Source organism: Myotis lucifugus, unplaced genomic scaffold (assembly GCF_000147115.1).
Source record: "Myotis lucifugus unplaced genomic scaffold, Myoluc2.0 scaffold_4, whole genome shotgun sequence".
Taxonomy (NCBI): domain Eukaryota; kingdom Metazoa; phylum Chordata; class Mammalia; order Chiroptera; family Vespertilionidae; genus Myotis; species Myotis lucifugus.
The window spans coordinates 5554360-5580281 of NW_005871052.1; the positions used below are offsets into that span (position 1 = coordinate 5554360).

General features: G+C 37.0%; 1 protein-coding gene across 1 annotated transcript; it reads right to left on the bottom strand.

The window, feature by feature from the left end:
• Positions 1-24070: 24070 nt before the first annotated feature.
• LOC102422037 (putative P2Y purinoceptor 10) lies at positions 24071-25039 on the bottom strand. Its single transcript, XM_006109939.3, has one exon. The coding sequence runs from the start codon at positions 25037-25039 to the stop codon at positions 24071-24073; it is 969 nt and encodes a 322-aa protein (XP_006110001.2).
• Between the last annotated feature and the right edge of the window lie 883 nt (positions 25040-25922).

A 25922-nucleotide genomic window follows, 5' to 3' on the forward strand; every position in this document is an offset into this window, starting at 1 on the left:
AAACACTCAAAAACATTCAAACACATGGAAGCTAAATTGCATGTTATAAAACAATGAATGGGTTACCAATGAGATCAAAAAATAAATTTAAAAAAAAACTTCCTGGAAACAAATGAAAATGAACACACAACAACACAGTATCTCTGGGACACAGCAAAAGAAGTCCTAACAGTGAATTTCATAGCACTACAGGCCTACCTGAAAAAAACAAAAAACACAAGAAAAATTAATAATAAACTATTTAGCCCTACAACTTAAAGAATTAGAAAGAGAACAACAAGAAAAGCCCAAAGTAAGTAGAAGGAAGGAAATAATAAAGTCTTGAGCAGAAATAAATGACAGAGACTAAAAAACAAATACAAAAAAATCAATGAAGCCAAAAGCTAGTTCTTTGAAAAGATAAACAAGATTGATGAACCTTTAGCCAGACTCATAAACAAATAAGGAAAAAGGACCCAAATAGATGAAATCAGAAATGAAAACAGTGAAATAAAAACTGACACCATAGAAATACAAAGGATTGTAAGAAAATACTATGAGCAACCATATGTCAACAAGCTGGACGATGTGGATGAAATAAATAAATTCTGAGAAAAATAAAACCTTCTAAAACTGAATCAGGAAGAATCAGAAAACCTGGATAGGCCAATAACAACTGATGAACTTGAAGTAGTAATTAAAAAACTCCAAGCAAACAAAAGCCCTGGTCTGGACAGTTTCACAGGGGAGTTTTCTCAAACATTCAAAAAAGAACTAACAGAGAACACCGGGAACTTGTCCTGACAGGGGAGTTTTCTCAAACATTCAAAAAAGAACTAACAGAGAACACCGGGAACTTGTCCTGAGCAGTGCAGGCTGTAGAAACCTTGGCCTGGGAGCTAATGCGTGAACACCGGGAACTTGTCCCATGCAGCATAGGCCCCGGGACTCTGATTCTCTGGGCAGGAGGCAGCACCAAGCACCAGTGACTTGACTGTGTTTCTTATCACCTGCGCTTGGGATCCCTGATTCCCTGTGCATTTACACTAAGAGCCAGTGACTCCAATTCTTGGTGCATGTGCACACAGGGACCCTGATTCTCAATGAGAGGCCCACGCCAAGCAACAGAGACTTTGATACTGAATTCTTGGGGAACTCTGACTCCTAGCGCACTCTAGGGGGTTCTGATTTTCAACACACTCTAGGGGGGGTCTCTGTTCCAGCATGGTGCAGGCAGGGTCCCTGATTCTAAGGGCGCGTACAAGGTCACATTGAGCACTGATAACGCTGACTCTGAGCGAGCCTGGTTGCCACCAACCCATGACAGCCACATATCTTAGTGTCGGAGCTCTTCAATGACACTAGGGTGGTGCGAAGCTCCCACTGCACATGGCCCAGCCCAAGCAACTCGACTTTTGAAACTTCTGGTGATAGTCAGAATGGGGAGATGACACAATCCCCAGAGGAAGGAAAATGAGGAGTCGCCAAGAAAGGAAATTAGTGAAATTGAAGCATGCAACATGACAGAAAAAGAATTCAGAGTAATGGTTGTACAATTCATTCACAGGATGGATGAGAAAATCAACAACCAATGCAAGAATCAGGAAGAAATGAAAAGTGATATAGCTACAATCAAAAACACCATGGAAGGTTTCAACAGTAGACTAGAAGAAGCAGAGGACCGAATTAGTGAGTTAAAAGATAAGGTAGAGAAACAAGTTCAATCTGAACAGCAACTGGAGAAAAAATTTAAAAAGCAGGAGGAGAGCCTAAGGGAGATTTGGGACAATATGAAATGAAGTAACATATGCATAATAGGGCTGCCAGAATGACAAGAAGAACAGCAAAGATTAGAAAATCTATTTGAAGAAATAGTGACAGAAAACTTCCCTGATATGGGGAAGAAAAAAATTACAAAAGTACAGAGTCCAAAGAAAGATGAACCCCAAAAGACCCACACCAAGACACATCATATTAACATAATAACAATGGAAAATGTTCATGACACAGAGAGAATCTTAAAGGTTGCAAGAGAGAGACAGAGAGTTACCTACAAAGGATCCCCCATAAGATTACCAAATTATTTCTCAACAGAAACGCATCAAGCTAGAAGGGAATGGAAGGAGGTATACCAAGTGTTGCAAAGCAAAAGACTGAATCCAAGAATACTCTATCCAGCAAGACTATCAATCAAAATTGAAGGGGAAATCAGGAGCTTTGCAGACAAAAAAAGGCTAAGGGAGTTTATCACTACTGAGCCTGCAATGCAAGAAATGCTAAAGGAAATGCTGTAAAAAGAGGAAACAAAATGGAAAGAAAGAACACAGGCACAAAAATAGAAATGACTACAAACAAGTACCTTTCAATAATAACTTTAAATGTAAATGGACTAAATCTTCCAATCAAAAGACATCGAGTGGCTAAATGGATAAAAAGACATGATCCATATATATACTGTCTACAAGAGACCCACCTCAGAAGAAGGGACTCACACAGACAGAAAATGAAGGGATGGAAAAATATCTTTCAGGCAAATGTAAATGAAAAAAAAAGATGGGGTAGCAATAATTATATCTGACAACATAGACATCAAAGTGAAGGCCATAACAAGAGATAAGGAAAGCCACTTCATAATACTAAAGGGATAGATACAACAAGAGGATATAACCCTGATAAACATATATGCACCCAATGCAGGAACACCCAAATACATAAAAAAAAACCCTGGAAGATATCAAGGGAGAGATAGACAACAATACAATCATAGTAGGGGACTTAAACACACCACTGACTTTACTGGATAAGTTCTCTAGACAAAAATTCAGCGAAGAAACAGCAATCTTAATAGATTCACTAGATCAGATAGACTTAATTGATATATTTAGAATATTTCACCCCAAAGCCATGGAATATACTTTCTTCTCAAGTGCACATGGGACATTTTCAAAAATAAACCACATATTGGGTCACATGCAAAGTCTCCACAAATTCAAGAGGATTGAAATCAGACCAAGCATCTTCTCAGACCACAATGACATAATATTAGAAATAAATTATAATAAAAACAATCCAAAAAACTCAAACACTTGGAAGCTGAATAGCATGTTACTAAATAATGATTGGGTTACCAATGAGATCAAAGAAGAAATTAAAAACATCCTGAAAACTAAGGACAATAAAAACACAATAATCCAAAATCTATGAGACACAAAGAAAGCAGTCCTGAGAGGGAAGTTCATAGCTCTACAGGCCTACCTCAAAAAACAATAAAAAATTATAGTAAATAATCTAACTCTACAGAATTAGAAAGAGAGCAAAAAGAAAAGCCTGGAGTGAGCAGAAGGAAGGAGATAATAAAGATAAGAACAGAAATAAATGACATAGAGACCAAAAAAACAATACGGAAGATCAATGAAACCAAGAGCTGGTTCTTTGAAAGGGTAAACAAGATTGATGAACCTCTAACCAGGCTCACCAAGAAGCAAAGAGAGAGGACCCAAATAAACAAAATTCAGAAATGAAAGAGGCAAAATAACAACAGACCCCACAGAAATGAAAAGGATTGTTAAAAAATACTATGAATAACTCTACTATGGCAAACTAGAGGAAATGGACATATTCCTAGAAAAATATTCAATCAGGAAGATTCTAAAAATCTCAATAGGCCAATAACTATGGAAGGAATTAAAGCAGTCATCAAAAAGCTCCCAGCTAACAAAAGCCCTGGGCCAGTCAGCTTCGCAGGGGAGTTTTACCAAACATTCAAGAAAGAACTAAAACCTATCTTCCTCAGACTATTCCAAAAAAAATTCAAGAGGAAGGAACACTTCCAAGCTCATTCTATGAACCTAGCATCACCCTAATACCGAAACCAGATAAAGACAACACAATGAAAGAGAATTATAGCCCAATATTCCTCATGAACATAGATGCCAAAGTACTCAACAAAATTCTAACAAATCGGATCCAGCAATACATCAGAAAGGTCATACACCATGACCAAGTAGGATTTATCCTGGGGATGCAAGGATGGTACAATATCCACAAATCAATAAACGTGATACATCACATAAACAAATTGAGAGATGAAAATCACATAATCATATCAAGTGACACAGAAAAAGCATTTGTCAAAATCCAACATCCTTTCTTGATAAAAACTCTCAGCAAGGTGGGAATAGAAGGTTCATACCTCAACATAATAAAAGCCGTATGTGACAAACCCACAGCCAACATCATACTCAATGGGCAAAAACTAAAACCATTTCCCCTAAGAACAGGAACAAGACAGGGATGCCCACTCTCACCACTTCTGTTTGACATAGTACTGGAAGTACTAGCCATTGTGATCAGACAAGAAGAAGAAATAAAAGGCATCCAAATTGGAAAAGAAGTAAAACTGTCCTTATTCGCAGATGACATGGTACTGTACATAGAAAGTCCTAAATACTCCATCAAAAAAATTATTACGATTAGTAAATGAATTCGGCAATGTAGCAGGACACAAAATTAATGCCAAGAAATATATGACATTTCTTTGCACCAATAGTGAACTTACAGTAAGAGAAACTAAAAAAGCAATCCCACTTACCATCGCACCAAAAAAATTAAAATACTTAGGAATAAACTTAACTAAGGAGGTAAAATACCTATGTGCGAAAAACTACAGGACACTGAAAAAGAGATAGAGGAAGATATAAACAGATGAAAGAACATACCATGTTCATGGATTGGTAGAATCAACATCATCAATATGTCCATGCTACCCAAAGCAATCTATAGATTCAATGCAATCCCCATTAAAATACCAAAGGTATATTTCACAGATCTAGAATGAATGTTCCAAGAATTCATCTGGAATAAAAAAAGACCTCAAATAGGGTCAGCAATCCTGAGAAAGAAGAACAAAGTAGGTGGGATCTCAATACCAGATATCAAGCTGTATTACAAAGCCACTGTTCTCAAAACAGCTTGGTACTGGCACAAGATCAAACATATAGATCACTGGAATAGAACAGAGAGCCCAGAAATCGACCCAAACCACTATGCCCAATTAATATTCAACAAAGAAAGAAAGAGCATACAATGGAGTCAAGACAGTCTCTTCATTAAATGGTGTTGGGAAAATTGAACAGATATATGCAAAAAGATGAAACCAGACCACCAACTTACACCATACACAAAAATAAACTCAAAATGGATAAAGGACTTAAACATAAGATGGGAAACCATAAAAATACTAGAGGAATGCACAGGCAACAAAATCGCAGACATATGCCAAAGGAACTTCTTCACTGATACTGCTCCTAGGGCAATGGAGAGCATTATGCTAAGTGAAAAAAGCCAGAGAAAGATTAATACCACATGATCTCACTTATTTGTGGAATATAGTGAACAACATAGACTGATGAACATGGACAGATACAGAGACAGACTGTCAAACCTCAGAGGGAAAGTATGGGAGGGTGGGGGTAAGGGGGAGATATCAACCAAAGGACTTGTATGCATGCATATAGGCCCAACCAATGGACACAGACAACAGGGAGATGACAGCATGAGTGGTGAGGGGTTGGGTGTTAATGGGGAGATGAGGACACATATGTAATACCTTAATCAATAAAGAAATTAAAGATTGAAAAAAGACATAGGATAGCTGAATTGATGAGAAAAAATGACAGTATATATGCTGTCTACAAGAGACCCACCTCAGAACAAAGGACTCACACAGACTGAAAGTGAAGGGATGGAAAGAAATTTTTCAGGCAAATGGAAATGAAAAAAAAAAAGCTGGGTTAGCAGTATGTAAATCTGAAAAAATTGACCTCAAAGTGAAGGCAATAACAAGAGGTAAGGAAGGAAACTTCATAATATTAAATGGATCAATTCAACAAGAGGATATATCTCTAGTAAACATATATGAACTGAATGCAGGAGCAACCAAATACATAAAAAAACACTTCTTGAAGATATCAAGGGAGAGATATACAGCAATATAATCATAGTAGGGGACTTTAATGCCCCTTTTACATCACTGGATAAATCCTCTAGACAAAAAAAATCAGCAAAGAAAAAGCAATTCTAAACTACTCACTAGATGAAATGGAACTCATTGACATCTTCAGACCATTTCATCCCAAAGCTAAGAAATAAACATTCTTCTCAAATGCACATGGAATATTTTCAAAGATAGACAACATATTAGGACACAGGCTAAACATCTAAAAATTTCAGATTAGAATTGTGTCAAGCATCTTCTCAGATAGCAAAGTCATAATATTAGAAATCAACAACAATACAAACAATACAAACAATAAAAACAAACAAATGGAGGCTAAATAGCATGCTATTAAACAATGAATGGTTTACCAAAGAGATCAAAGAAGAAATAAAAAACATTCTGGATTCAAATTAAAATGAATACACAACAATCCAAAATCTGGATTCAAATTAAAATGAATACACAACAATGCAAAATCTATGGGACACAATGAAAGTAGTCCTGAGAGGGAAGTTCATAGCAATACAGGCCTAACTAAAAAACAAAAACAAAAACTGGTAATAAGTTATCTAACTCTACAACTTAAAGAACTAGAAAGAGAGCAACAAGAAAAGCTCAGAGTAAGTATAAGGAAGGAAATAATAAAGATCAGGGTAGAAATAAATGATATAGAGACCAAAAACAATAAAAAAGATCAATAGAACCAAGAGCTGGTTCTTTAAAAGGATAAATGAGATTGATGAACCTCTAGCCAGGCTCACCAAGAAACAAAGAGGGAGGACCCAAATAAACAAAATGAGAAATGAAAGAGTTGAAGTAACAACTGATTCTACAGAAATACAAAGGATTGTAAAAAAATGCTACGGAGTACTCTAATCCAACAATCTGGAAAACCTTGATTAAATGGACATTGTCCTGCCCTAACCGGTTTGGTTCAGTGGATAGAGCGTCAGACTGTGAACTGAAAGGTCCCAGGTTCGATTCTGGTCAAGGGCATGTACCTTGGTTGCGGGCACATACTCAGTGGGAGGTGTGCAGGAGGCAGCTGATCGATGTTTCTCTTCCATCGATGTTTCTAACTCTCTATCCCTCTCCCTTCCGCTCTGTAAAAAAATCAATAAAATATATTTTTAAAAAATTAAAAAAATAAATGGACATTGTCCTAGAAAAATACAATCTTCCAAAACTCAATCAGGAAGAATCAGAAATCCTGAATAGTCCAGTAACTACTGATGAAATTGAAGCAGTAATAAAAATAAATAGTCCAGCAAACAAAAGCCTTGGTACAGATGGCTTCACAAGGGAGTTTTACCAAATATTCAAAAAAGAAATAACACTGATTCCCCTCAGACTATTCAAAAAAAATTCAAGAGAGAGAAATATTTCTAAGCTCTCTTTATTAAGGCAGCAGTACCCTAATCCAAAAAAAAAAAAAAAAAAACCAGATAAAAACACTACAAAGAAAGAGAATTAGAGGTCATTATTCCCGATGAACTTAAATGCTAAAATCCTCAACATAATATTAGCAAATCAAATCCAGCAATACATTGAAAAGACCATACACCATAACCAAGTTGGGTTTATTCCAGGGGTGGAAGCCTGGTACAATATCCAGAAATCAATAAGTGTGATACATCACATAACCAAACTGAAAGACAAAAACCACATGATCATATAAATTGAAGCAGAAAAAGTAATTGACAAAATCCAACACCCTTTCTTGATAAAAACTCTCAGCAAAGTGGAGATAGAGGGATCATACCTCAATATAATAAAAGCCTTATATGAAAACCTACAGCCAACATCATACTGAATCAGTAAAAACTAAAACTATTTCCCCTTAGAACAGGAAGAAGACAAGGATGTCCACTTTCACCACTGCTATTTGAAGTACTAGCCATAGCAATCAGACAAGAAGAACAAAGCTGGAGGGATTAAAATACCAGATATCCAGTAATATTACAAAGCCACTGTTCTCAAAACAGCATGGTACTGGTACAAGAACAGAAACATTGACCAATGGAACAGAACAGATAACCCATAAATTGACTTAAGCCATTATGCTCAATTAATATTTGACAAAGGAGTCAAGAGCATACAATGGTGTCAAGACAGTCTCTTCAATAAATGGTGTTTGGAAAATTAGACAGATACATGCAAAAAAAGAAACTAGACCACCAACTTACACCATACACAAAAATAAACTCAAAATGTATAAAGGTCTTAAACATAAGATGGGAAACCATAAAAATACTAGAAGAATCCATAGGCAGTAAAATATGACACATGTCTCCTAGCAATATCTTTACTGATACAACTCCCAGGGCAATGGAAACTAAGGAGAAATTAAACAAATGGTAGGTACTACATCAAAATAAAACAATAAAAGAAACCATCAACAAAACAATAAGAGAACCCACTGCATGGGAGGACATATTTGCTAATGTTACATCTTATAAGTGTTTGATATCTGAAATTTATAGGGAACTCATACAACTTAACAAAAGGAAGATAAACAATCCAATCAAAAAATGAGCAAAGGATCCAAATAGACACTTTTTCAAAGTGCATATACAGAAGGCCAAAAGACATATGTAAAATTACTCAAAGTCACTAATCCAAGGGATGCAAATCAAAACAACTATGAGGTACCATCTCACACCTATCAGAATGACTATCATCAACAAATCAACAAATTACAAGTGCTGGCAGGTATGTGGAGGAAAAGGAACCCTCATGCACTGATGGTGGGAATGCAGATTGTTACAGTCACTGTGGAAAACAATATGAAATTTCCTCAAACTCCCATTTGACCTAGTTATCCCACTTCTGGGAATATATCCCAAGAAATCAGAAACATCAATCAGAAAGAATATATGCACATCTAAGGTCATAACCACACAATTTACAATAGCTAATATTTGGAAACAGCCTAAGTGACCATCAGCAGATGAATGGATTAAAAACCTGTGGCACATTTACACAGTGGAATACTATGCTGATGTGAAAAAGAAACTCTCACTGTTTGCAGCAGCATGGATGTAACTGGAGAGCATTATGCTAAGAGAAATAAGCCAGTCAGAGAAAGACAAATATCACATGATCTCACTCATTTGTTGAACATGATGAACAAAAATAGATCCAGAGACATAGATGCATCAAATAGAGCATCAAACCTCAGAGGGAAGCCCTGACCGGTTTGGCTCAGTGGATGGAGCATAGACCTGCGGACTGAGGGGTCCCGGGTTCGATTCCGGTCAAGGGCATGTACCTTGGTTGCAGGCACATCCCCAGTGGGAGGTGTGCGGGAGGCAGCTGATCGATGTTTCTCTCTCATTGATGTTTCTGGCTCTCTACCCCTCTCCCTTCCTCTCTGTATAAAGTTAATAAAATATATTTAAAAAAAAAACCTCAGAGGGAAGTCAGCAGAAGGTTGGGTTGTGGGGGTAAGAGATCAACCAAAGAACTTGTATGCATGCATATAAGCATAACCAATGGACACAGACAGTAAGGGCCCAAAGCCTGGGTTGTGGGGTGGAAGTAGGCGGGGCAAGGTCAATGGGGAAAAAGGAGACATATGTAATACTTTCAACAATAAAGAATTTTTTTAAAAAAGGAAAAAAACATAAGCAACCCAAAGTCAACAGAGGAAAGGAAATAATAAAAATTAGAGCAGAATTAAATGAATTAGAAAACAAAAGCCTATACAAAAAAATTAATAAAACAAAGAGCTGGCTCTTTGAAAATATTAATAAAATTGACAAACCCCTGGCTAAACTCACTAAGGAAAAAATGGAAAAAAACCCAAAAAACAAAATCAGAAATGAGAGAGGAGAAGTCACCGCAGACATCACATACTAGTATATACAAAAGATCATACTAGAATATTATGAAAGACTTTATGCCACCAAATTCAATAACCTAGAAGTTCCTAGAAATATATAACCTTCCTAGACTAAATCATGAAGAACAGGAAAATCTAAATAGACAGATATGCAGTGAGGAAATTGAAACAACCATCAAAAACTTCTCCAAAAAACAAAAGTCCAGGACCAGATGCAGTCAGCAATGAATTCTACCGAAGAAGAGTTAAAAGAAGAGTCGAAACCTATCCTCTTCAAACTCTTTTAAAAATTGAAGAAGAGGCAATACTCCCTAACACATTCTGAGTCCAGTATAACCCTGATACTAAAACCTGGCAAAGATAACACATACAAAACAAAACTACAGAGCAATATACCCGATGAATGCAGATGCAAAAATCCTAAACAACATACCATATTTTTCCGTGTATAAGATGCCCCCCACTTTTCCAACCCAAAATTAAGAAATCAATATTTTAAACATAAAACAGAACACATTTTTATTTAGTAATTACCGAAGATAATGTTTACATACCAGTACTATGATATTATGCAACATATCACTTCATTCAGCCTCTGTTGAATCACTGCTTTCTTCTTCATTACTATGGTATCACTACTGTCCTCTGAGTCACTGTCTATATATGTGAGATCATCCTCATAAACTGGTGGCATTTTCTGAGCTAACTTTTTTCATGTTCTCATGGCCAACCCTTCTCTCCTCATGAAATTAAAGCACCATTTTGCCTTTTCTGTAAAATCAACAATGTTCATTCCACTTGTAAACATACTTGCCTGACATTGAATAAGCTTGGTTGACACACATAAGCCACTCTGGGGTTGCTCCATAATCCAAGTCTTAAGACTCTGCTCCAAGTTTGCCCATTTTGCTGGCTTTCATCTTAAGGCCTTCTTGTTTTTTGGCTTCTTAAGGAGTTGTTCTTCCTGTTTTCTCCACTGTCTGATCATACACTCAATGGGAGGAGGTACAAATTGTCTCTCTGCAGCTCTATTTCCATGCTCTTTTGCATACCTGATTACATCCAGTTTGAATTTTGAAGAGTAAAACAATCACTTACTAGTATTTATCTTTTTATTTGTTAACATCTTTATGGGCTCAAAAAGCTCTGGTCCCTGTTGCATCTCCGCACTCTCCACCTCCAATTATGGCATTAGCTGAATGGAGGAAGCCTGTGTGACAAGGTATGGGCAGCTATGCAAACGTACAGCTCCTTCCTCGGCTGACTTCTGTGTATAAGGCCCCTCCCCCTTGATTTTCAGTCTTTTTTAGAAAAACCAATGTCTTATACACGGGAAAATATGGTACTACCTAATTGAATACAACATTGTATCCAAAGAATATTACATCATGATCAAGAGGGATTCATTCTAATAGACAAGAGTGGTTCAGCATTTTAACAAAAGAAAGGATAAAAATCCTATTATCTTATCAATAGATGTAGAAAAAGCATTTAATGAGATACAATATCCATTTCTTTATTAAAACACTCAATGAAATAGGAATAGAAGTACCTTAACATAATAAAAGCCATATATGATAAACCCTCAGCTAATATCATACTCAATGGCAAAAACCTGAAAGCTTTTTCCCTAAGATCAGAAACAAGACAAGGATGTCCTTTCTCACCACTCTTTTTCAACATCATGCTAGAAGTACTAGCCAGAGCAATAAGGCAAGAGAAATAAACAAAAGGCATCCAAATAGGGAAGGAGGAAGTCAAACTGTCACTTTTTGCTGATGACATGATGCTGTACATAGAAAATCCTAAAGACTCTATCAAAAAACTATTAGAAACAATAAACAAGTAGAGTCAAGTTGCAGGATACAAAATCAATGTGCAAAAATCTATCACCTTCCTGTATACTAACAACAAAATTTCAGAAAAAGAAATGGAAAAAAATTCTTTTTACAATAGCAACCAAAACAATAAAATACCTAGAAATAAATTTAACAAATAATGTGAAATACCTATATACTAAAAATTCCAAAGCATTATTAAAATAGATTGAAACAGATACAACAAACTGGAAAAAGATTTTGTGTTCATGGATTGGAAGAATCAACATAGTTAAAATGGCCATATTACCCAAGCAATATAAATATTTAATCCAATTTCCATCAAAATCCAAATGCCATTTTTTTAAGAAATAGAATAAAAAATCATCAGATTTGTATGGAACCACAACATAACCAAATTAGCTGAAGCAATCCTGAAGAAAAAAAAACAACAACAACAAAAAAAGCTGAGGTAACATACTACCTGACTTCCAATTATATTACAGAGCTATGATAATCAAAACTGCATGGTATAGGTAGAGAAACAGATCAAAGGAAGATAATAGAAAACCCAGCTATAAAATCACACATATATGGATAGATAATTTTTACAAAGGAGCCAGAAATGCAAAATGGAGTAAAGATATCTCTCAATTATTAGTGTTGGGAAAACTGGAAAGTCACATTCAAACAAATGAAACTGGATTACAGTTTGTTCCCATGTACAAAAATTAATTCTAAATGGAACAGAGACCTAAACATAAGACCCAAAACTATAGGTTACATAGAATAAGATGTAAGTATCAAACTTATGGACCTTGGTCATAGAGAACAGTTTATGGATTTGATCCCAAAGGCAAGGGATGTAAATGCAAAAGTAAATGAATGGGACTATGTCAAATTGAAGAGCTTCTGCACAGCAAAAGAAAAAGATAACAAAACAAAGAGGCAGCCAATCAGATAGGAGATGATATTTGTAAACAGTAGCTCTGAGAAAGGTTTAATTTCCAAAATACATAAAGAACTCATAAAACTTAGCACCAAATAAACAACCCAATCAAAAAGTGGGTAGAAGACACACAAACAGCCAATAGATATAAGAAAAGATGTTTAACCTCCCTGGCAATTAGGGAAATGCAATTCAAAACTACAATGAGATACCACCTCACAGCTATTAGAGTGGCCATTATCAATAAGACATACAATAACAAGTGTTGGAGAGGTTGTGGAAAAAAGGGAACACTCATTCACTGCTGTTGGGAATATAGACTGGTACAGCCACTATGAAAAACAGTCTGGTGATTCCTCAAGAAATTAATAATAGAGCTACCATATGACCCAACAACCCCACTCCTGGGTATATACCCAATAAACTCGAAATCATGTATTCACAAAGATATGTGCACTGCTATATTCATTGCAGCATTATTCTCAGTGGCCAAGACATGGGAACACCAAACTGTCCCACTATAAAGGACTGGAAAAGGAAGATATGGTATATATACACAATGAAATACTACTCAACCATAAGAAAGGATGAAATAGCACCATTTGCAACAATGTGGGTAGAACTTGAGGACATTATGCGAAGTGAAGTATGCCACACACAAAAAGCTAAAAAACATATGATTTCACTCATATGTAGGATATAAAACTGAAACTTATGAACACAAAAAGCAGAATGGTGGTTGCCAGAGAAAAGGAGTTGAGAGGAAAAGGGGTCCTAGTATGAGGTGACAGGATAAGATTTGACTTTGGGTGGTGGGAACACAGTGCAATATATAGGTCTTGTAACATAGAAATTCACACATGAAACCTATATATTCATGTTGACCAATGTCACCCCAATCAATTTAATAAAAAATAAATAAAAAGATCATACATCATGGCCAAGTGCGATTTATTCTGGGAATGCATGGCTGATACAATATCCCTGAATCAATAAATGTGATACAACACATTAACAGATTGCAAGACAAATATCACATGATCATATCAATAGATACAAAAAAGGCATTCAACAAAATCTAACAGCCATTTCTGATAAAAAAAAAAACTCTCAGAAAAAGGGATCATAACAACATAATAATAGCTACACATGAGAAGTTTAACCTCCCTGGCAATTAGGGAAATGCAATTCAAAACTACAAATCCAAATATTCAATGGGAAAAACTAAAACCATTTCCCCTAAGAATGGAAATAAGACAGGGCTGTCCACTTTTACTACTCTTATTCAACATAATACTGGGAGTCCTAGCCACAGTGATCAGATGAGAAGAAAACATAAGAAGCATCCAAATTGGAAAGGAGGAATTAAAACTGTCATTATTCGCAGATGACATGATAGTGTATATAGAAAACCCTAAAAACTCCACCTAAAAGCCAATATATTTAATAAATGAATTTGGCAATATATCAGGATACAAAATTGACACCAACAAATTGATTTCATATTTATACACTAATTATAAAGTCTCAGAAAGAGAAACTAAACAAACTATACCATTTATCACTGAAACAAAAAAATTAAGATACTTAGGAATAAAAATAACCAAGTAGGTAAAAGACTTGTATTCAGAAAACTACAGGACATTTAAAAAAGAGATAGAGGAAGATATAAAAAAGTTGAAGAATATACTGTGTTCATGGATTGGTAGAATTAACATCATTTAAATGTCCATACAACCCAAAGAAATCTACATTCAATGCAATCTTTATTAAAATGCTAACAGCATATTTCACAAATTTAGAATAAATACTCCAAATATGTGTATGGAGCAAAAATAGTCACAGGAATCTTGAGAAAAAAAGAGCAAAGTTGGAGGGGTCACAATACCAAATATCAAGTTATATTACAAAGCTACTGCAACCAAAACAGCTTGGCACTAGCACAAGAACAGGCATATAGATCAATGGAACAGAACAGACCCCATAAATCAACCCAAGCCATTACATTCAATTAATAATTGCCAAAAGAGGCAAGAGCATTCAATGGAGTCAGAAAGTCTCTTCAATAAATGGTGTTGGGAAATTTGGACAGATAGATGCAAAAAATGAACCCATACCACCAACTTATACCATACACAAGAATAAACTCAAGGGATCACCAAGATGGCAGCATAGGTAAACACCTGTACTCACCACCTCCCACAACCACATCAAAATTACAACTAAAATACAGAATAACCATCATCCAGAACCACCGGAAAGCTGGCTGAATGAAAGTCCTACAACTAGACAAGTAAAGAAGAAAGCAGACTGACACTGGTAGGAAGTGTGGAGGCATGGAATGTACTTCTCCGACACCTATGTGTGTTACTTTTTTTAATTGGGAGGGAGATAGACTCTTCAGAGGCTGCCCGTGAGGAGCAAGGGTCTCAGCCCCACATCAGAAGCTCAGCCCAAGGTCCCAGAGCTGGGAAAAGAAGTGCCCATAACTACAGGCTGTAAAAACCAATGTGGATTGGAGCTCAGTGATATAGAGGCTGCTGGAGACCCAGCTGTTCCTCTTAAAAGGCTGGTGCATGAACTGAACTTACAAGGTCCTGCTTCCTCTCACTTCCTCTGAGCTCCAGCACCAGGGTGAGTCTCTGGGGGACACAGACACATACGATGAGAAACTGGGTTATCTGGCATCTGGGCAGGAACTCTGTGAGGCTTTCTCCTAGATGGAGGTGCTAGCAGGGATCATTAGTCCTATACTGGGACCTCCCCTATCTCAGGGTTCTGTTTGCTCCACCCTGTTGATTCCCTAAGATCCCCCCTCATCCAATTTACAACCCCACCCAAGCTGTGTGCAGGGGCTTTTGCATATGAATTGATTGTCTTGTTCAGGCTAAAATCAAACAAGCTGCAACTGGGTCAGGGAGCCCCAAACCTATCAATAAAAGGCCCAAGACCCAGCACCAGCACCAGTACCAGCACCAGCATGCCTTGCTTCATAGCTGGGCCTTGTCTAGGCAATTCCAAACCCCATACAAAGAGAAAGAACCTGCAGATCTCTCTGTAGCTCCTGCTAGGTGGCCTAAGGCAGTGGCTGGTTTTGCACCACCCTGGAGACCCAAGAACCAGTGTACCCAGTGGTCAGTGTGAGACCATACCAGATTACAACTCTACACATCCATAAGCAACACACTCAAGGGGCAGACTCAGTGAGCACCAAAGCCCCACTGAAGCAGGTCCTGTTCCATAAGGGTGTCTCCCTCACAGCAGCTCTCCCACTGTAGTTGCAGCTGGTCCCCACAGCCAATTGGCCTGGAGGTCAATTTCTACCAGTGACACCAACAGCAATCAATTCTTAATTACAAGATTGTGCTCACAACCCACAAAGGGGTACACCTAAGGGCCCAGCTCAGGTGACTGGGGAGGCTGAGCCACTGGGCCCTATAAAGCACCTACTACACAAGGCCACTCTACCAACTCAAGGAGACATAGCAGCTCTACCCAATACATAGAAACAAACAGAGGGAAGCAGCCAAAATGCAGAGACAAAGAAACATGTCACAAATGAAAGAACTGTAAGAAAGCAAGCTACTAGATATAGAGTTCAAAACCATAAGGTTACTCAAGAATCTTCTACAAACCTCCAAGAGACTTAGTGAGACTTTCAAGGATCTTAGTGAAAATGCCAAAAGAAATGGAGCCCTAACTGGTTTGGCTCAGTGGATAGAGCATTGGCCTGCGAACTGAAGGGTCCCAGGTTCAATTCCAGTCAAGGGCATGTACCTTGGTTGTGGGCACATCCCCAGTTAGGGGTGTTCAGGAGACAGCTTTTCGAAGATTCTCTCTCATCAATGTTTCTAACTCTATCCCTCTCCCTTCATATCTGTAAAAACATCAATAAAATATACTTTTTAAAAAAGTCTTAAAAAATGGAAAAGGATCAGTCAGAAATTAAGCATACACTGACTGAAATAAAGAATAATGTACAGGGATTCAACAGTGGATTAGAGGATTCCAACAATAAAATCAATGATTTCAAATATGAGAAAGCAAAAAACACCCAAACAGAAGAGCAAAAAGAAATAAGAATCCAAAAATATGATGATAGTGTAAGGAATCTCTGGGACAACTTCAAGTGTACCAACATTCACATTATGGGGGTGCCAAAAGGAGAGTCAGAGCAAAATATTGAAAACCCATTTAAAGAAATAATGACAGCCCTAGCTGGTTTGGCTCAGTGGATAGAGCGTCAGCCTCTGGCCTGAAGGGTCCTAGGTTCAATTCCAGTCAAGGGCACATGCTTGGGTTGTGGACTCAATCCTCAGGAGGGGGCATGCAGGAGGCAGCCAATCAATAATTCTCTCTCATCATTGATGTTTCTCTCCCTTCTCCTCTGAAATAAATACAAATATATAAAGAAAAAAAATAATGTCAGAAAACTTCCCCTACTTGGTGAAATAAATAGACTTACAAGTCCAGGAAGCGCAGAGAGTCCCAAACAAGAGGAACCCAAAGAGGACCACACCAAGATACAACATAATTAAAGTGCCAAGGGCTAAAGACAAAAAAACGAATCTTAAAAGCAACAAGAGAAAAGCAGTTACCTATAAGTGAATGCCCAAAGGACTGTCAACTGATTTCTCAATAGAAAATATGTAGGCCAGAAGAGAGTGATAAGAATTATATAAAGTGGTGAAAATAAAGGACCTACAACCAAGATTACTCTACTCAGCAAAACTATCATTTAGAATTGAAGGTCAGATAAAGAGCTTCACAGACAAGAAAAAGCCAAAGGAGTTCATCACCACCAAACCAGTATTATATGAAATGTTGAAGGGTATTCTTTAAGAAGAGGAAGAAGAAGAAAAAGATAAAGATAAAAAATATGAACAACAAAGTGGCAACAAATACATACCTATCAAAAATCAAAATAAGTGAATAAGAAATTTAATGAACAGAATAAACTGGTGAATAAAATAGAATCAGAGGCATGGAAATAGAACAGACTGACGATTCTCAGAGGGAAGAGGGGTGCGGGACAGGAAGTTATTAAACAAAGATCTTACATGCATATATGCATTACCTGTGGACACAGACAATAAGGTGGTGAAGGACTGGGAAGAGCGGGAACCGGGTGGAGGGGGCAATGAGGGGGAAAAAAGGAATATCGGTAATACTCTCAACAATAAAGATAAAAAAAGGAATCAACTCAAAAGGGGTAAAAGACTTAAATGTAGTTGTGAAACTATAAAAAAAAATCTAGAAGTAATCATAGGCAGCAAAATCTCAGACATCTCTTGCAGCAATATATTTGTGGGTGTATGTCGTAGGGCAAGAAAAACTAAGGAGAAAATAAATAAGATTGCATAAAAATGAAGAGCTTCTGCACAGCAAAAGAAACCATCAAAAAAATGAAAAGGGAGCCCACTGTATGGGAGAACATATTTGGCAATGATATATCCAATAAGAGGTTAATCTCCAAAATATGTAGGAAACTCATACAACTTAACAAAAGGAAGACAAACAATCCAATTAAAAAATGGGCAAAGGACCTAAATAAACACTTCTCGAAAGTGGACATACAGATGACGAAGAGGTATATGAAAAAATGTTCAAAGTTACTAATCATCAGAGAGATGCAAATTAAAATGACAATGGGGTACCACCTCACTTCTGTCAGTATAGCTACCATCAACAAATCTATAAATGAAAAGTGCTGGCCAGGTTGTGGAGAAAAGGGAACCCTTGTACACTGCTGGTGGGAATGCAGATTGGTGCAGCCATAATGGAAAACAGTGTGTAATTTATTTGAAAAATTAAATATGGAGCTGCCATTTGTCCCAGTGATCCCACTTCTAGGAATATATCTTAAGAAAGCCAAAATATCAATCAGAAAGAATGTATGCACCCCTACGTTCACAGCAGCACAATTTGCAATAGCTAAGATCTGGAAGCAGCCCAACTGCCCATCAGCAGATTAGTGGATAAAAAAAGCTGCAGTACATTTACACCATGCAATACCATGCAGCAGTAAAAAAAAAAAAATTCCTTTCCTTTGAGACCAGATGGATAGACCTGGAGATTATTATGCTAAGATCCTAAATTAAATAAGCCAGCCAAATAAATATAAGTATCACATAATCTCACTCATATGTGGAATCTAATGAACAAAATAAACTGAGGAACAAAATATATCCAGAGACATACTAGTAGAAGCATTGAACACTGTCAAATCTCAGAGGGAACATGGGGTGGGTGGGAAGCGATTAACCAAAGAACTTGTATGCATATATGCATAACCCATGGACACAGAAAATAGGTTGGTGAATGCCTGGGGTGGGGAGTGGAGGCTGCCTAGAAGGAGTCAGTGAGGGGAAAATGTGGACATATGTAATATTTTCAACAATAAAGATTTTTTTAAAAAAATTCATTCTTTTCCAATGTTCTGGAGACCTTGCCTTCCAGCTACAGAATTTACTGGTATTCATAGGAGACACTGATTGTGCCCTATTCTGTTGTCATTGTTTCCCTAAGTTTATTGTCAATTTCTGGTATTTGATTTCTTCAGATAACCTTAACCCTAATCCCAACTCTCTTCTCTGAAATGCTGGGCCTAACTAACTCATGGTGGGGGACAAGTTAAATGGCTCATTCTCTTACCCTTCAGGAACTCAGCCAGTATTGCCTTAACCCTAGGAACTATTTCAAATCTTCATGTTTCCTATGTTAATAGGTTGTTAAAAATCTTTAATGATATTCACTGTGTTGTTGTGGGTTGTGGTGGACACTTTACGTCACTTCCATGACTCTTCTCAGTATTACTTTTTGTTCCTTATGTTTAAGTAATAAGTATAGTTTAAAAATAATTCTCATCTGTATACCTTATTGAATTTTTTACAAGAGTTGTGAAGCAGAAATGGTAGAGATGATTATCACTATACTTCACATGAGGAAAGAGCTTCAGAATGGTAAAATGTTTTGCTGAAGAGCATACGCTTGAGAAAGGGCAGAAAGAGTACTAAAACCCAAGTCTATTTAATTATTATCAATCATTTACAGTTGCATACTCAAAATTGCCATTCTTAGAGCTCCTGCACTCCAATATTTTGGCTAATAGGGAGTAGAGAGAAGCAGTTGAATATTTGCCTTGCCTCAGAAATGCTAGATCAAGGTGACTGCATGTAGCACCTCCACCCCTCTGATAGTAGTAGGAGTAAATTGGAGCTATTTGGCAAATTTTGGTAACTTCAAGAGAGTTAGTATGCCAGTCTGTTTTCTGTGCTTCTCCAAGTATTTTGGAAACATTTTATTACTCATGAGAACAATAGGCCAACTTAAAAAAAGAATTACTGTATCTCATATAGAACTTCAAAGACATAGGAAATTTCTAGCAAGTGGCCTTAAAGAGATAGGGCACAATGGCCAAGTGAACAGATATTTTGTTAAGACAAATGTTGAAAATATAAAACCTCCATAAGAGAAACAAGTACTGATTTTGGAAATTTATATATATAGAAACTTTACATATACACATATACATATATTTAATTATGTAGAAATGTATATATGATAATTATATTCCAAGAAATTTTTGTTGTCATAAACAGCTAGTCACACCTCAGTAAACTGGAACTCAAATATCTGACAGCCTTAGGTATCCAAACACAGCTGACAGAATCAGGAAGGAAACAAAATAAAGATACTCCTGCATAGTCAAAACAGATGTCATAGATTCCATTAACTAAAACCCATACACTTTATTCCATAGGAGATTTTCCCTTTTCCATGCACACCATTTCCAAGTAAAATAAAATAAACAGGCTTTTACTCATTTTTGTTCAATTTAAACTCTGTTATAACTAGCTTAATTATTGTATTTTTAAAGCCATAAAATAATAGAAAGTACTAATTAAAATTACAAGGAATTTATTAGAGAGTCCCACTGACAATGACAAGTATGGGCAAATAACCTAAAACTAGAGGGCCAGTGTACAAATTCCTGTACCAGTGGGGTCCCTCGGCCTGGCTTGTGGGATCGGGCCAAAACCAGCTCTCTGACATCCCCTGAGGGGTCCCAGATTGCAAGAGGGTGCAGGCCAGGCCGAGGGACCTCACCGGTGCACGATTGGGGTTGGGGAGGGATGCGAGAGGTTGGCCAGCTGGGGAGGGACCGTGGGAGGGCTCCAGGGCATGTACAGCCCATCTCGCTCAGTCCTGATCTGCTGGACCAGAGCAGCAACCTAACCTGCTGATCAGAGCATCTGCCCCCTAGTGGTCAGTGCACATCATGGTGGGAGGTTGAGTGACCTTAGCATATTATTAGCATACTAGAGGCCCAGTGCCTTAAATTCATGCATGGGGGGACGGAGGTCCCTAAGCCCAGCCTGTACCCTCTCCAATCCGGCATCACTGCTTGCCTAATCATCCTAACTGCTCTCTCCTGCTGGCCTAATCCCCCTAATTGCTCTCCCCTGCTGGCCTGATTGCCCCTAACTGCCCTCCCCTGCCAATCTGATCCTGCCTAACGACCTCCGCCTCGGCCCCCGCCACCATGGCTTTGTCCGGAAGGATGTCCAGAAGGTTGTCTGGAAGATGTCCGGTCTAATTCGCATATTACCCTTTTATTAGTATAGATTACGCTTTGATTGGTTGAACGGCCAACTGGATGATCAGACACTTAGCATATTAGGCTTTTATTATATAGGATTATATAGGATAGTGGAGAAAGAAGCTCATATAAAATCAAATGTATAAGAACCAAACATTCATAGGGCCAATTTAGTATAGGGACAAGCAATACTACAGATTTCAATAGCCCTGAGAGAACCAAATGTGTACAGTACAATAACTAATGTTTATAATAATGACCCTCAGTCATACTGAAAATATTACATTAAATGTTACATTAATATTACATTAAATGTTAGCAACAATGTTAAAACTAATAATAGCAAAAACAATCATTTGTAAAGTGCTTTGGAGTTTAGAAAGCACATTCTAAAAAGTATGTCTCAAATTAAGATCATCTAGTGTAGCTCCCTTATGAACAGGTTTAAAAAAAAAGAAAAGAAAACCAAAAAAAAGTAACTTGCTCAAAGTAATATAGCTCATCCGTGGCAGACCTGAAACTAGATCCTGGTGCTCTGAATCTGGATGAATACTTATTTCATACACCATGTCCTTTTATATAAAACAAACTGCTTAAGTGGGTAGGAAAGAATATAATTTAGAACAATTTCCACCTAAAATGGGGTTTTAAATGTTTAGGGCAGTGATTCCCAAAGTGGGCGCTACCGCCCCCCGGTGGGCGCTGCAGCGATCCAGGGGGGCGGTGATGGCCACAGGTGCATTTGGGGGTGATGAGTAACTGCTATTAAAATTTTTAAAAAATTAATTTCCAGGGGCTGAGTAATATTTTTTCTGGAAAGGGGGTGGTAGGCCAAGTAAGTTTGGGAACCACTGGTTTAGGGACTAAAAAAGAGATACTCAATCATTGCTATAGGACACAACTGTCTAAAATGCACATCCTTAAATTATTTCATAGAACTTGAGTTTTCCTCTGTTTTTTAACCCGCCCATGGTAAATGTTATCTGTTTTTGTTTAGATAAGCAATCACTATTTACAAAAAAAATGACACAGATAAAACATTTTATAAATTTCCAATTATTTAAAGATAAGAAAATATGCTGAGAAATGCATCATTAGGCAATTTTGTCATTGTGTGACCATCATAGAATACACTTACACAAACCTAGATGATCGAGCCTACTATACACCTAAGCTATGTGGTATAGCCTATTGCCCCTAGGCTATAAGCATATATAGCATGTTACAACACAACAAAAACAACAACACAGAAAAACACATGATTAAATGAAGCACAAGAAAAAATAATGCAATCAAGAGACATGGTAAACATGAGATTTATAAGCCTGCTGCCTGCATAACACAAAATATTGTTTTATAGCAAACACTTTTTTCATAAGTAGAAATGGTACACTCTAAATTAATATTAAAAAATACTATGGTGAATATATAAACTAGTAACATAATCATTTATCATCATTATCAAGTATTATGCACTGTACAGAATTGTATGTTCCATGCTTTTATATAACTGGTAGCACATAGGTTTGTCTACAACAGCATTACAAAAAACATATGACTAATGTGCATTGCACTATGACATTATGATGGCTACAATATTACTAGGCAATAAGAATTTTTCAACCTCATTATAATCTTAAGGATCACCATCATACTAGTATATGTGGTCCATCATTGACTGAAACATTGTTATTCGTTGCATGAGTGTAATTTTATAAAAGTAACCACTGCTTTTTAAAATACTATTTTAATAAAAACTGATATATAAAATTTTAAGTTTCAAAATTTCCAATGGGAGTCATTTGTATTACAAAATAATTTCACCACAGTAATAATTAAAAAAACAAATTTCCATTTACAGTAAGATTTGATGCACCATTGTTTTCTTTACACATACCTTTACCTGTAAGGAAAGAGGTCCATTTGAAAAACTATATGCATGTGTGTATCTTCATTGTTTAAATCTATCAAGCAACATTTTGACTAAGGTGGTACTTAAGTGAATTAATCTAGGCAGACCGTGGCACAATTGATTTTAATGAACAAATTAAACAAAATGTTTTCTGAATGAGTGCCAATATATAAAAGCATGCATCACATCACACATACTCAAGCAAAGAACTTTCATTGCAAACCCTGAAACTCTGAACTTTGTGTAATATGTTAGAACACAAGTTTATTTTGTGTTTAAGGTGTATGTGCTCTGTGTGAAAGTCTTGATATTTTTGAGATATTTGGGATGTATCTGAATTGTTTCTTTCTCCAAGAGGAAAATGTAAAAGTCTCATAGATATTTTAAATTATAAAAGTATCAATTATCATAACTTCTATTAATATAAACCTGTCCATTTTAGCTTATATTGCTTAAGTAGTGTGTTATTTTCTTAAAAAAAAACTAGGATCATATTGCTTTCATGTACCTTTTGAAACATTTCAAAATTCACCTATATCTACCTATTTTCAATTTACATTTTGTTGTGTGTGTGTGTTTTGTTTTTTTCTTGTTTGTTTTTTGTAGGAGAAGGTGAAAAGACTACACCCATTGCTGAGGAACAGTTGGGCAATTCATTTGGTTGCGTATTACTTTCTGTAAAGAAAAATGTTTTCTCGTGTGCTCCATAGAAAAATTTGTTTCCATTTAGACAGAACATATAGGCATGAGTAGCTCCTTCAAAAGAGTAATTTTGAGAATAAAGGAAAGGGGGCCATGTTTTGTTAAGGCAGTCAACAATATCATTTTAGAAAAAAATATTCAAGGTGACATAGCTAAACTGACAGAGCATATAGATCATCCTTGCTAATTGTTTGATTATGTTGTCTTGGAATCATCCAAAAATTCGAGGAAGATAATTTGAAGATCTCCCTTCTTGTGATGAATCTCCTAAACACTGTCATTGCATCTCACACATGACTGAAAAACCAGGCCATGTTCTGAAAATCTATCACGAAATTCTGAGGTCATAAAATAATATACAACTGGATCAAGACAGCAATTCAGATTTGCAAGACACAAGGAAATTATGTGGAAACATAGAATACTCTTGATAAAGTAGCAGTTTGAAAAGACGTGTTGCTTCATCATCATATAAAGTGGGAAGTTGAGGTGGTAAGGGGCAAAGCACACAATGAATACCACTGCACACATCAGGACCATCCGCAAAGCTTTTCTTCTCTCTTTGGTATTCTGAGGAGGGACTTGGAATTCCCGTAAAGATTTTCTTGTTTTCCATGTACAATAAGTAATAATTATAGCAGGTAATATAAATCCTCCAAGTTCAGCTACAGTTACCATGCCAATGGAAGAAGCCATGCTAATGTGTTGAAACCCTAAATCAGCAAAGCAGGATTCAGGATTGTTGGCTAAGCCAGTACCTCTCAGAATTGGAAGTGGCAAACAGGCAGTGCCCACGATGACCCAGATGACAGCACTGATGCCCACATCATACCTACGCTTCCAATCTCTGGCCCTGAAGGGCTTCAGGAGAAAGAAGCACCTCTGAAGGCTGATGCAGGTCAGGAAGCAAATGCTGGCGTACATGTTGAGATATTTCAGGTAGAAGCACAGCAGGCAAAGGGTCCTCTGGAAAGGCCAGTGGTGGCTGATGTAGTAGTAAATCCGGAGGGGTAAGGAGAGCACATGAGCAAGGTCAGCCACAGAGAGGTTGATCATGAAAATGATGGCTTTATTTTTCTTGCTGATGAAGCGCCACAGAACCCACAAGGCTGCACTGTTAACCAGAAGACCAGGGATGAATATGAGGATGTAGGTGGTTGCATAGAGGGTGTACTGAAATGGCATTTGAAGATCAGTGCACTTTGCTCCTGTACTGTTTGTGCTGTTACCTCCCATCTTGAGGATTTATGTTCCTTCCTTAAGGACAGCATCAGATGATTTCTGCCCAAAATAGAGTAAAAATAGCATCAAAGGCATGTCAGTTTATATTTGGGTATACAAATATATTTGTTTCATACTAAAGAAGTATTCAAGTGTGAACTTTCATGAATTCAGAAGGTCTTTTCTATGTAAACTAAAAATAGCATGCCACTCTATAAATGGATAAGTATTTTGGAGGATATTTGCAGTAATCAAAAGGATCACTATTTTGGAAATATGCTCAGTCATATTTTCCCCTTTATAATCAGAGGGATTAACTAAATTTGTAGAAATAACCAATAAACAAGACCTCAAGAAATAGCCCCCAAATGTGCATTCCAACTGTCTATGGGGTTCCACATTTCAGCTTTACAGCTGTCTCCACTTGTACTTAAATTGGGAATCTAGCTTATTTCCCTATCATCAACTCTGGGAGAAATTAATCAATTTTAACTGCAATTTTATTAGGAACTAGGTAATTGCTGAGGTGAGTTTATGAAACTTTGGAAATGAAACAGGATAAAAGCCTAGGGAATGGCTGCCAGATTGGGGATTATAGGGGCTTGGAATAGATGGTGCAATTCAGATTACTTTGCCTCTTTCAGAATTTGGTTGATGGCAAAATTAGTTCTGAACACTGAAAACATCTGAAATATTAATCATGGCACGTTCTAGAAGCTTCTGTAATTTTAAAGATCTGTGTTTACTTACAGAATTATAGTAGCTTCAGACATTCACATGTATTGAGACTATTCTTGCAACCATTTCAAGAAACTACCAGACTACTGAAGAACTAGAGGGTATCTGGTGGTAGATGCAATAAAAGGGGCAATTTTCTACTTCAACTCTCAGGGCAAGC